General features: G+C 47.1%; 1 protein-coding gene across 1 annotated transcript; it reads right to left on the reverse strand.

Annotated features, from left to right (window-relative positions):
• Window positions 1-1,689: 1,689 nt before the first annotated feature.
• On the reverse strand, window positions 1,690-13,267 carry LOC122387536 (NPC intracellular cholesterol transporter 2-like). Its single transcript, XM_043377800.1, has 4 exons — window positions 13,127-13,267; window positions 4,355-4,438; window positions 3,346-3,524; window positions 1,690-2,859 (listed from the first exon to the last, which is right to left on the reverse strand). Exons 1-4 carry the CDS (start codon window positions 13,209-13,211, stop codon window positions 2,773-2,775), a joined length of 435 nt encoding a protein of 144 aa, XP_043233735.1. The 5' UTR covers window positions 13,212-13,267; the 3' UTR covers window positions 1,690-2,772.
• Between the last annotated feature and the right edge of the window lie 240 nt (window positions 13,268-13,507).

Consider the following 13,507-nt stretch of genomic DNA (forward strand, 5'->3'; position numbering starts at 1 on the left):
CTTCGATTCTCTTGTATCTTATAGAACATCCCATGGATCGTCGCATCGGTGCACTAATGCAATGTGACTAGACGGCTCACTTTGCTCTCGCAATGATGTCGGCGTAGCCACGACCTCGACTGGACTGGTTATTTTTGTCTTGTGAAATACCCAAATACCCAGATAGATGAGATACCCCGTTGTGAGATAAGGTCGAGAGGACGACGCTTCATTCGCGAACGTTTCCGTCACAGCAGTTTGGCTATCAGATCCCACACGATGTTCTGCCCCGCCTTCAAAGCTCTATCAGCTCGTGCATTTAATGCTCTTCTTTGACAGGTTCCTGACATTTGACTTATCTAACGTATATATAAGCTCTTAAAAAAGCATTCGTAAGTGTTGCGAGTGTAGACCGATACCGGGCTGAATCTGGTTTGTTTGATGGGCGAGACCTGCCCCGTATTTTGAAGGGTGCCCACCGGACTGTTACCGACAGCTGCCGGGACTTTCCGGACGGCTGGCCTGGGACGTCAGCCGAGGCCACGCGCTCTCGGCTGATCGCCGTGCGTCACGGCGGCAATTGTTACGCCCCGTCACGACCATGTCACGGCCGTGCTGCTGTTGACGGGCCGGCGGCGCGGCGCACGCGCGGCCTTGAGTGCCGTTGCGAGACGGCAGCAGCGGGCTGACGATGACGGCCGGCGCCGCACCTGTCACCCGGAGGCTGTCGCCGCCGGCTCGGGGATGACTCTGCAGATCTCTCGGGAGTCGGTCAGGCCCGGCCGGTGGCCGCTCCGGTGTGGAAACGTGGCCGGAGCGGCGCGCCGGCGTTACGCCACTGCACGGTACCAGCCGGAGCGGGCCCGCTGGATCGTGACAGCCCCGTGTGCTGTCACCGGTGTCCCCATCCGTTCCATGAGCTCGTGAATGGCGTGCGTCCTTGCTCTCTGCAGTGACCTAACTACGAACCATGCGAGAAGCTTGGCGAGAAGATTCGGTGGACGGTCATCTGAACAGGCTGCATACTGACATTGCCGATCGCTGGAACTGAAACGCCTCCATTTATCGCATTGGGCGTAGAGCTTAGTAGTCTATTTCCACTTAAGTGTCAACAGAACTATATGAGAGGGCAGAAGCGCTGACTTCTTTGTCGTTGAGCGTCTGTTTTCTCAGTCTTCCTTCAGTTCCTATGCAGAGATATCGGGATGAGTGTTAAACAGCCTGCAAAACAGAGGTCTCGATGGCACCACTCGTCTATTTTCAACCACAGTTCGGCACTGTTCAACTTTAAAGTTTTCGACGGTGGGCACCTGATGAAGTGCAGCATGGAAGCATGTTTGCTGGCTGCTGCATATCTGTCCCATGAATAGCGCTATCAAATGATTGAAGTCTGAAGACAGCTTTTTTAGCTTTAGCGCATGTTTTATAAATCTGCACATTGACCGATGGTGGTGTTCGAGATAAATGAACTTTTGATGACTGAAATGATTAAATAATTGGGTAAGGAAGTGCGCGGCGTCCTATCAATTTGAGCTCATCGTGTTTGACCTTTTCACGTAACATTGTGGAATAGGCCTCGCCGATTATTCATGCTCTTTCAAAGCCCACCTATATGTTCCAGGCGAAAAAAGCGATGCGTGAAATAAAAACCAAGATTACTACATAAAAACAACCAGCATGAGCATACCTAACCTTCTACCTCCGATTGGCAACGATTTAATTGAAGTTTATTAGCACATAACAAACATTTACACAACGTAAGCAATGCATGTCACAACGCTCGCTTTTGCCGCCTACCGGTGCATGAGTTGCGATTCTTCGCCTCTTTAGAACCTCATGCCAGAGTCATAAAACATTGGGGTAACACGATCGATTGTATCACAAACGGTAGCCAGGTAATTTAGCGTACCGATCATTATAAAAATGATGTGGTCTCTCGTCGTTTTAGAGCTTGTAAGCACAAATACATTTTAACTCACAAATTATGCATTGTGACACCACACTGGGAGAAAGAACAAACATGAAACGCTTGTAAAAAGAAAACATTTTCCTGAAACGCAGCATTGTAGCATAATTAAAACGCAACAGCTGTGCGAACACCTCGACGTGATCTATACGGCACCCGGTAAGATCACACAATGCTGAATCTACACAATGTAGCTGCCACAATGCTGAATGTTTTAGCATGCATTTCGGCGTGTGGCCGCCCATGACTTTACTGGGAACTCTTGACATGCTTTCAACGTCCAAAGACCTCGACATTTTATTCGTGGGTTTACCGAATCATCCATATATGTATAGAAGCCTGTTCGCTATAATTTTCACGTGTGCATGCAGCTGCAAGATGACTCTTAGTGACACAAGACAGCCCTGTTGTGGTACATGTTTCTTCAGGATTCGGCTCCCGTCCAGCAGGCTCGTCCTCGCGCACACACTGCTACTCGCCGCTTGTGACATGGTCGCATAGATAGAATCTCGGAGGCGCGCAGCGGCGTGTAATGACATTCACCATACGAGTACAGCATTCCGGTCAACGGCCGGTGGATCCGTGATCAGATCGCGGCCCGGTTGACGACAGCAAGGGGAGTCGCTCCGACCTCGCGCACTGCATCAGGGGAGTCCACGTGCAGAGGCTGCGTCCGAACTCCGAACCGGCCCGCGCCGCGCACTGCCGGCTCTGAGCTGACCTCACACTGACCCCTGGCCGTGCCCGTGGAGGGGAGGAGCACCTGTCTCAGTCCCTATGGCTGTCTCAGTCTCCGTAACTGTCTCTGGAGCATCTCCAAACGACACTTAGCGAATTCTCACTCGGATCAGGCTGCAGGCCACCGACTCGTCCGTCTCGGCATCCACCAGGAGGAACTCGACCTTTGCGCTGATCTGAAATTGAGGCACCGAGTTAGGATTTTGAACAGCTCGGGGTGCGTCGATCCCGAGCTAGGCAAGTGAAAATACCTTCCCATTTTGGCTATTTTGCTTATGCATCGACGCCTTTCATCGACGGGCTCTATCACGTAACACGCATATGTCGTGCCTACTATAGCGGACAATTTGGCGCTCGATATTGCACAGACGGTAGGTACGCCAATAATGTTATTTCTTTAGATCGAGTATGTATAGCATTAAAAGGCTGCCATTGGTTACGCCACAGATTTCATGCCCACCAGACAGTTGTGTCTAACCTGAAAAAAGGCATTTTATAAACTCACGCTGGGGTAGGCCCTGGAGACGGGTACCGTTTACGGTATACTCACGCTGGAGACGGGTACCGTATACGGTATACTCACGCTGGGGTAGGCTCTCAAGACGGGGATGCTGTATGTACTCACGCTGGGTAGGCCCTGGAGACGGGTACCGTGTACTCACGCTGGGGTAGGCCCTGGAGACGGGGATGTCGGCGCGGTAGACGTACTCCTGGCCGGGCTGGACGGGACAGGCGCCCTGCTGGAGGCCGCTGCAGGCGTCCGACGGCACCCCGGCGAACGGCACGCGAATGCCGCCCAGAACACCGGTCACCTTGGCCTTCAGACGGTCGTACGGCTTATCTGCGGTCAGCGGCGGGTGGTGAGCGATGGACAGCCGGCGCCGCCACTGCACTGGTCAAACAACGGTGTCAGATTGGACGATTCAGATTCATTACGAAGGTTTTTTCAGTGCTTTAGTATTAATGTTTGACACTCGATAGGTGTCAAGATTAGTGCATGTGGACCTGAAGTGGCCAGGCCATAGGAAGCCGCGTTATTACATATTATCGCAGCTAGAGCAAAGAATGTGTTTCGAAGCAAATGTTATTTTGTTAGATGCCTGGCGAATTTAATCACTTGATAATAAAACTAATTTACCGAGGAAAAACAAACTAGCGAATTAGGTCAAGCCAAAGCTGCTTGATCTCGTCATAATCACCGACAGCTCATGATGCCAGCACCCGTCCAGACAAGTCAACTTTCACTTAGGAGTTAGGATGAAGTCCGGGCGACCTAAAATCACAAATCACACATCACATCACCTAGGACTAATGTTCCCACCCCTCTTGTGTCCAGGGTTGCGGGGTCGATGGATTTTCGGCGACCCCGACTCCGACTCCGACTAGGCCCTGCTCCGGCTTTCCCGACTCAGGCTTTCAAAAGCCAACTCCGACTCGGGGCAGAATTTTCGACTCATACCGACTCCAACTCCGACTCCGCAGACCTGGCAGGGCTGCGGAGTCGATGGATTTTCGGTGATTCCGACTCCGGCTCCGGTTTCCAAAATCGACTCCGACTCCGACTCCACTTCGAATGTCTCCGACTCCGACTCCGACTTCGCAGCCCTGCCTGTGTCTATTCCTGGCTGCGACTAGTTACGGCTCAGCCCGACCCCACGACATGCAACTCACCTGGCCTGAAGCGGATGGTGATGCCGGTGTTGCCTCCCTTCGGCAGCGTGCACACCTTCCCCGTGCAGTTGTCCACCTTCACATCTGTCAAACAGCAAAGTCGCATAGTTGAAGAGAGGGAGATGGAGACCAGTCTACTCTTTTTAATCGCAGGCATATCCTGCACTTTTTAAAGCGTACCATTTCGGAGGTTTTTACGTCCTAAGGTTTCGCATAGGATTAGGTTTACGGTATGTAGGTATGTTTAATATTTTCCAAACGGCAAACGGCCGGGCCATGTCCTGCCGTTTTTTGCACACGATACACTTTTGGCACATATACCCTCAATGTCAGATCAAGTTCGTTCCAACCCAGGTCACCAGGTCACGTCAATTGACCTAACCTCAAGAACAAAAAAAAATGATCGCATAGCCTTACAGACCGATTACTACGAGCCTGAGCGATTGATAAGAGTGTCGAGACGCATCGTTTTGGTATTTACCTATCATATACGGTGAACTGATTTAGCGATATATCCATGATAAGGAAAAACTTAACTGCGTTTCTTTTCGAAAGTATATCATGCTTATCACTAGCGAACATTGTTCAACAGATTAATGCGCACTAAATTTGAAAACTGCATCCGGTTAAAACAAAATTTGAGTGGTTAAAACAATTGCTCACAATTCACGTACTCACACGTGTGGACCGATATGCGACACTACCTTTAAATCTTATTCAATTCATTGCACTGACCTAAGTAAAACTTAAGTTAACCATAAGTGACCTTTTAACCCTCCACCGTATTAGACGGGGTCGAACGGACCCCCCTTCGGTTTTTCGCGAATAACTCGCGTAAAAAACGGCCGATCGCGACGAATCTTTCAGTACCCTCGATTTTATCAATTTTACACCTACCCTGAAAATTTCATGACCCTGACCCAAATACCTAACCTTTGACCTGTGACATATTTTCCGAAGGCATGTTTGGCCAGAAATGCGATTCGGTGTACTAGTTATGTCGGCCCGCATTAGACGCACGTTTGCAGTCTTTATGTTTCAAATGTTGAAACATGTGGTATGATACTGGTCCCACACATTGGGTGTCAAGGTCACCTGAAGGTCGGGCCAGGTCATTGACCTTTGACGACCTCAGTTCACTTTTTTTAGTTTCACATGTTTCTGGGCTAGTTTTCGCAGATGATTTCGAATTTAGCAATCATTTGAACATTAACGAAGTAGATTTGGTGCCTTCGTAACATGTTACGAAGGTGTCAGAGGCGGCTGACACCTATTTTGAATACCCGGTAAGACCCCTACTTGGTGACCTAACCTGACCTGACCCGACCTGGCCTAAATGCATCAAGACATCATCTGTGCTCAAAACTAACATGAAATTCGTGATCGGCACCCCGAAAAACTATAACAGCCTTACATTACGGAGTTCTGACAAGTCCCGATTTCTCCAACTTTGGGGTCATTGACCTGACCTGCAGGCTGCAAGGTCAACCGATGACCTAGGAACTTAACCCTCGCCGGCACAGGCCCTTTTACGTCCTTTGACGGCACAAGGGGGAGGGGTGGTACGGCCCCATCCTCGCGTTTGGCCCCTGATCGAGCTAGAGCTTCGCGGAAAAAGAGCGTGTTGCCCGTGATGAGAGAAAGCTGATGATACCCGATTTGAAGGTCATAGGTCATCGGTTGACCTTCCAGGTAAGGTCAATGACCCAAAAGTCGGGAAACTCGGGACCTGTTAGAACGTCGAGAAGTGTGGCTGCTACGGGTTTTTTCGGGGTGTTGATCACGAATATCGTGTTAGTTTTGATCACAGATGATGTCTGTAAGCATTTAGACCAGGTCGGGTCAGGTCAGGTCAGGTCAACCAGTAGGAGTCGTGCCGGATATTCGTAGTACGTGTCAACCGCCTCTAATAGCCTTGTAACATGTTACGAAAGCACCAAAACTACTTCGTAAATGTTCAAATGGTTGCTTAATTCGAATTCAGCTCCAAAAACTAGCCTAGAACCATGTAAAACTTGAAAAAGTGAGCCGAAGTCACCAAAGGTCAATGACCTGACCTGACCTTCAGGTGATCTAGACATCCACCCTAATGCATGGGAGCAATGTCACATGTATGAACGCTTGAAAGCAAGAATAGCTTACAAACGCGTGGCTATAATGCGAGCCGACATAGGTAAGTACGCCGAATCGCGATTCCGGCCAAACATGGTCTCGGAAAATAGGTCACAGGTCAAAGGTAATTTGGGTCACGGTCATGAAGTTATATGATTAGATGTAAAATTTATCAATGCGAGGGTACTGAAAGTTTCGTCGCGATCGGCCGCTTTTTACGCGAGTTATTTGCGAAAAAAAAACCTTAGGGGGTTGCATCACCCCCCCCCCGTGCCGGCGAGGGATAGAGTAGGGGAAAGTGGGGTAAGACGGACACCTTAACTTTGGAGCCATTTTTCGGCCGGTTAGAAACATCATAGAAACGGGAAACTGAGTGAAAACCTCTTTTAGACATTTTACTTCCATTTGCCAGAAGATGAGACTTAGACCTGATTCAACAAATAAACTGCAGCTATTTTTGCAAAACCTTGCAAAAACCCGTCTTACCCCACCCCATGGGGTAAGACGGTCACATGGGTAGGGCAAGACGGCCAGCTTCTTTCACCGACCAGTACAGCTCGCAACAAATGCCCGAAATTAGCTGCATTGATACAGTCGCTCGTTGGTCTCAAGTGCCTCGGAAATGGCAGTATACAAGATTTGTGCAGAAGGCGTATGCTCGTATATAGGCCCTAGATCAGAAGTCATGTAGAACCGTTTTTCACATTCATTATTCGAGAATAAACTGTGCCGAAGGAATATTGCTAACATGTCTGTGAGTATCGGAATCGAAGATATTCTTATAAGAAATGCTTCTTTTTTTCCTACAGCAACAAAAATATTTTCACCATTACAGACCCATTGGATTCATAGTTGCCCGTCTTACCCCTAACTCAATGTAAGAAGTTCAGCACAATTTTTCTCTGTGGACAATTTGATGCAGACAAAGCAAATCCGCGGTAAATGAACACTGGTGGCATATGAGTGTACCACAAGTGATTGCGAGTTTTTAGCTGTATAGTGCTGCACACAAAAACTTGCACAATACATTATGGATGTTTTCAATGAAATTAGTGTTTTAAAGAAATCAAAATAAAAGATTATCGACTGAACACAAAATCACCAAACTTCAATGGTGGTGTGTAGTGGGAAAGACAATTCTGGTCCTAATTTTTCTCGCTCGTAGCGCTATTGGTTTGGTCTGCAGAAGGGGTGCCCGTCTTACCTACCCTGACCGTCTTACCCCACTTTCCCCTACTTGCATAGATAATTACAAGATATGAATGTCTTTATGCCTCAAAGATCTGTTTATGTTAGTGGAAGAGCTTTAAAGGACTTCCGGATCTTTTTTCCTCGTTGTTGAAAGTTCTAGCTCGCGAGTTATGTGCCGATTTTGTTTACAAACGTCAGAATCTAGAAGAAAAAACATTGCCCTTCAATAGCCTCTGGTGGCCTGTTAACCTTGCCTTCACTTAAAAATGACCGACTACTTTCTTTGTGGCATTTGGTGACATTTTGAACACTGACAGATAACGAATTTTATCCACGTGACCAGAGAGCTTACGTGAAATGACCATAGTCACATGAACCGGGAGACGGGAGTTGAGTGCAAGTGTAGGTAACTGCCCCCCCCCCTCCCCCGCCTCGATGTGTTACGATCTGACTACCACCCTGGTGGCCTCGAATGGAACGAATGAGAGTGTGTGCAATTTGTAACTCGTCCCATATCAGTTTTGATGTCCTGTCCCGTCTTGAGCGTGGTGGTCGGCGGGCGACTGCAGGTTAGGCAACCCGCACTGCACCAATAACGGTGGCGGGCACTTCGGGCCGTGCGGATCCCACCGTCTGCTGCCTCTTAGCCTTTGTGTATTCTATTGAGGGATAGGCTGCTTTCCTATCATTACTAGGAAACTACAGTGCTGAGATTTCATCTGAATACCTGAGTCCTGACCAACCAACAAACTATGATAAACCACGAGTAGTATAAGCTACAAAATGAGTGAGTCATGTTTCAGGCATGATAATGCGACTTGATCAATGCATAAACAAAGACGTTTAGACGAAAATCCTCTTTGTGTTCTGCAGGAAATTCTAACGAGCTCAAAGGATTCGTTTCCAAGTCAATCCCATGGCCGTGTCTAAACCGTCCTTGTCACGAGCCAACTGAGTCTCTGCGAACATAGATAGTGATATGATATATTTTCTCTGATAAAGTTATGATATTTTAGGTGAGGATATAATTATATACAGTACCTATAAATTCTTACATTCTTATGGTTTATTTATTGATTGAGGTACAAAAAATAACCTACTCAGGATGCTTCTGGCTATCTACGGTTCGCTATCCGCTATTGTTAATCACCTGCACAGCTGAAAAACGGAATGTGGGCGCGGCGTTAGCGAATTCTCCACTTATTTTGAGTTGTAATTACTAACTTATAATTAATCAATGGGTTACACACTCATTGAGCTGAAGATTTATCTAAGCTTTATGTAGTAAAAGCTACATAACTCATTTAACAACCATGAATCGTATAAGTCTCAACAGTTTCAGATTAATCATCCTAAGCTCAACATGCTTTAGCTCTGCGTGCCTTCCGATTTAGTTCTGCGGGCATTCTGATAACAGTCAGCGTGCACAGTGCACAGATTCGTTCAAGAACATCCAGTGCATCCAGCACCGTACTAAATTGACTGAATGGAAATACGTCTTGAGGCAAAGTAGTCCGGTCATACGGAGTCAAAATTGACATTCATGCCATCCATATTTTATTGTGTCTGCATCAATACCCTTCGGACGTCGATCCATTAAAAGTTGAAAAATAACAATTGATTCATGATGAAACAGCGAGCGAAGCTATACGTCAACAGATGACAAAACCAAATTGTCAACAAAACTCAGAATTTTTATTATGTCAATTTCTAATCAAGCAGGGTCAGTGAAATCATGGCCAAGGTCAATGTCAGAAGAAGAAGCTTTTAAAAACAGTTTACCGTTTAATGAACGTATAAATAAACGCTTATTTATACGTCCGTGTTGTAATGCACTGAGATTCAAAAAGTAAAATAAAGAGTTAAAGTGAAGCGTACCAATAAGATTGCTGGACGGAGGCCAAGGCGCTAAGATCTGTCATGTCTGGATTATTTCTTTATGAAATGGTGTAATTCGTTCTACTTAACTATCAGAGCCTGGATTTTGTTGAGCCTCGATTAGTCTCGAGCCTCGAAACTTCTTTAGCATGTAACCTCTAACCGGGAACAACGCCTTGAGTCCTTAGGTGCGTAATATTTTTCTGTCGTAAGCAAGCATCATAATGACACGTTTTCAAACTACTGTTATGCATCGCTAGACGCGAGCATACCTACCGATCTGACGCTTGCTAGTTCGCCCGGTCGCACTTACGTCAGCAACAGTCAAAACTACGCAATAGGAAACAAAACGATGTTGCAGGACTTTGTCATTTGCGCAACACAGCGGCAATGAAGAGAGTATTAAGCGGTTGAGGCGGTACCTAAAGAATCGTACAATATCACACAATGGCAGAAAAACCGCTGTCGTTGGGAAAGGCCAAAAGCTTGTTTTATCCCTGCAGCATGTATGATCTGGCTTTGGATTATGTTTCTCAACCAAGTGTGTAAGCGGGCTGAAGCCTAGGCAGCGAATAGGACGAAGGACGTTTGGCAGTACAATGCCTTAAATTAGGTAACCGCTTAATTATGTTCTGTAACTATGAGGTAATTCTATTTCTGACATCAATCGTCTAACCTGTATCTCACACTTATCGATAGTGGCTCGAATTATGTTTCTTTCATACCGGCTGTGTTGTGTTACGACAGCTTTGCAAAACTTAGCAGAAACTTAGCTAGCTTAGCATAGCAGTCAATCTTTGGGCGCATTATGTAGCAAATTTAGGCACATATCACTTATCAGGCCAGTTAACCGAGCTTTGACGTCGCATGTCAAGTTGTGTTTGGCTAAAATTGGCGGTTTCGATACCTGGGCAAGGTTACCTGCCTTTTTTGCTGTATGTTTCTGCGTTGCAAGCGAGCTAATTGGTGCTTATTGCTATCCTAGGAACCATGTAAGGTTGCCCGTGGTCAAATTAATGCGAGACCATGAATGATCATTGGTTGCGGCCAGTGTAAAACTTTTTTTGGGGTCAATTCTAGCCATTTTAACTCGCTTTAGGCATCCTGAGCCTAATGATTATTTTTTCATATCACAACAGGCGTTTATTGATCGCGGTACTGAAGCCTAAGGCTTATTGTTAAGATAGATACGGATGTCAGGTTGATAAACGTCTACATTTTTTTTTTTGTAAATGATCCGTCTTCGCGTGCACTTTTCAAGGTCGTTTCAGGTCACTGAGGTCAGTTTTGACATTTTCCCAGCAGAAGCAAACCATTCTACACCTCTTGATGATTGTATCTGCACAATTCACCCTTTAACCCGGCCGGGCCCGGGGGGTAATCCCAACCACCGCAGCCCGGGGGGGGGGGCGTTTTTCGCCCCCCCCCCCCTGTCTAACTCCGTAAATAAGGGAGCTACGGAAACAAAAGCGATACCAAACGAAAGGTCCTTACGACACGATTCTAATGCACCTAAAATTTTTGACCTCAGGTCAATTTTCAAGGTCAGAGGTCAAGGTCAAAGGCCAAAACCGGCACATGTGTAGTGATCTCAAAGTAAGCCTTCTAGAGGACGGCAGGCTGCATCAAACCGGCAAAATTGGGTGTCAAACGAAAGAAGAGAATCTGAGGATTCTGAAAATGTGCTCCAAATCAAAGGTCAAGGTCAAGGTCACGCCCAAAATTGACCTCAAACTTGGCACTTTTTCGCACATCTTGCGTGCTAACTTCCAAGATGTTTTGAAATGTTTTGAGGCTTATCAGTTCCCTATTTGTGGTTCATCTTACGATACAAAGCTGCTCAAAGGTCAAGGTCACAGAATAGTATCCCTGCTAGAGGCTATTTCACTGATTCAAGTTAGTAATAATAAATAAGACAATTTTGCCATCCGGAAGCTCTAAATGAAGGCTTAGAGGAAAATAGATGCCAGATTCGTGATCAGCGGGTACAAATCCATCATAAACGACCTTTCGTGTGTCAAGGTCAACCAGAGGTCATTCGAGGTCACATGAGGTCAACATGAAACTTGACCTTTTCCGAACAAAATATATATCATTCGACGCGGCTTGACAAGGCGAATGCGATGGTACCACTGCCGTAGCTCTAGGACCATTTTTGTCGAAGTTATTTGCGAAAAACTAAAACCACATTTCGGGGTCGTTGACCTGACCTCTGACCTCAGGTCACCAAAACTATTTTTCTATTTTTCTCTAGGTCAAACGCTACACAGCCGTGCTCGTACTTTGTCTTTATCTCTAAAACTCTATTTTTAGCAGCTATTTGAAGTTTGCGTCTGTGACGCCGAAGTTTGCCGTGCAGGGGTCTAGAAAAATGGACCTTGTGACGTCATCAAGGGGGCTAGGTCCAAATTTTTTACTTCAGAAGATGTCAAATTGATGGGAGAAAAGGTACTTAAAGTTTTGCCTTCCTATCCCTAAGCGTTCGGGAGTTATCGCAAATATTCGCCAGGGGGGGGCGAAAAACGCCCCCCCCCGGGCCCGCGAGGGTTAATCAGATATTGACCTATCAAAATGCCTTGTACGGAAATGAGGTATTGAGGATGAAGTAATGAAACCTTGCCGTTTATAAATCATTCCTCGCACTTGTGGGGTCAGATGAACCCATTTCATTTAACACGAATAGGTACAGTGGATCGCAACGAAACTTTAAAGACATTCGAGCTGCTCAATTTTATACCGACCTTAAAAAGTGACCCTGACTCAAATGATTTTTGACCTGTAACCGTTTTATCGACAACATGTTATGCCGACTTGGCAAATTGACTTAAAGCAACGTGCATTCTGTGCGTTTCCAGATTTTTCAAATTAGCACTTGATAATATTCCAACCTGTGCAACATGGTCTATCCCATGGTCCCAGGTCAAAGTTATTGACCTTTGGTGTTCTCGGCTGACAGTTTTGAGTTTTACGATTTTGTATGGTCGTTTTTTAATCAGATCAATCAGATACCGAACAGGTTGGGGCTCCGATCGACCCCCCCCCCCCGCTTTATACCTATGCGGCTGTGAATACGTGGAAACGGACAACGGTCAAGATTCTAAGAGGTACGTTATCACTTAGCTATGTGAAGGTCTAATTTTTATTTATAATAACAAACAGATCACATGCTACATAACTATATATACCTACATACTTGTATCTTCAAAAATATTGTTACGAGAAGTTGCGATTGCAGGGCAAAAAAAAAGCAAAAATTGTAAGTTCTGAACTCTCCCATAGCCTTAGCTTGACCCAAAAATTGTTTCGATGAAAACTTTGTTATGCTTCATGACGAGAGATGTGTACGCGACAGCGAGTTCTCCTGGTACGATATCGATGGAAGTGATAAGATCTGAGTTACAACGGTAAATAAGTCGTCGCGATAGGATCTTATCAATATCGTATCGACATGATGGTCTGCACTTTTTATCACCCGGTCGAGTCAGCCTCGCTGTGACGTGCGAGGCTGACAAATGGCACGCGCATGTCCCACTTTTTTCGTCTGGTCGTCACTGCACGTGTGTCACTGCCCCTGGTCGCCCCGGGTCTCACTTTGACTCTTCCTGCCACAGCGGGCCTCGGTCAGGCGGGCGGTCACTCCGAGCAGCACGATCAGCAGCAGCACGCGGCACGCCATGGTCTCACTGTCAGCGGTCTGTCGACGACTGCCCGCCGCCGGAGCCGGCGCGCCTTTTACACGCCGGCTCCCGCCGCGGCCGGCCTTCCAAGGTGAGCCGAGAGCGGCGCCATCAGCACTCTGCCAAACAACCCGGGCACCGGAGAGAAAGGAGGCAGGACGGCCGGCCGGCGCCCTCCACCCTGACCTGACCGGAGCCGGGGCGTGCACGGGTCCCACTGACCTCTGCCGGCGCCGCCAGTCGGAACTGGACCGCCGCCGACCGACTGCCGATCGACGGCGACGACACAGCGGAA

The sequence above is a fragment of the Amphibalanus amphitrite genome, unplaced genomic scaffold (genome assembly GCF_019059575.1).
Source record: "Amphibalanus amphitrite isolate SeventyFive unplaced genomic scaffold, NRLGWU_Aamphi_draft 000288F_arrow, whole genome shotgun sequence".
NCBI lineage: Eukaryota > Metazoa > Arthropoda > Thecostraca > Balanomorpha > Balanidae > Amphibalanus > Amphibalanus amphitrite.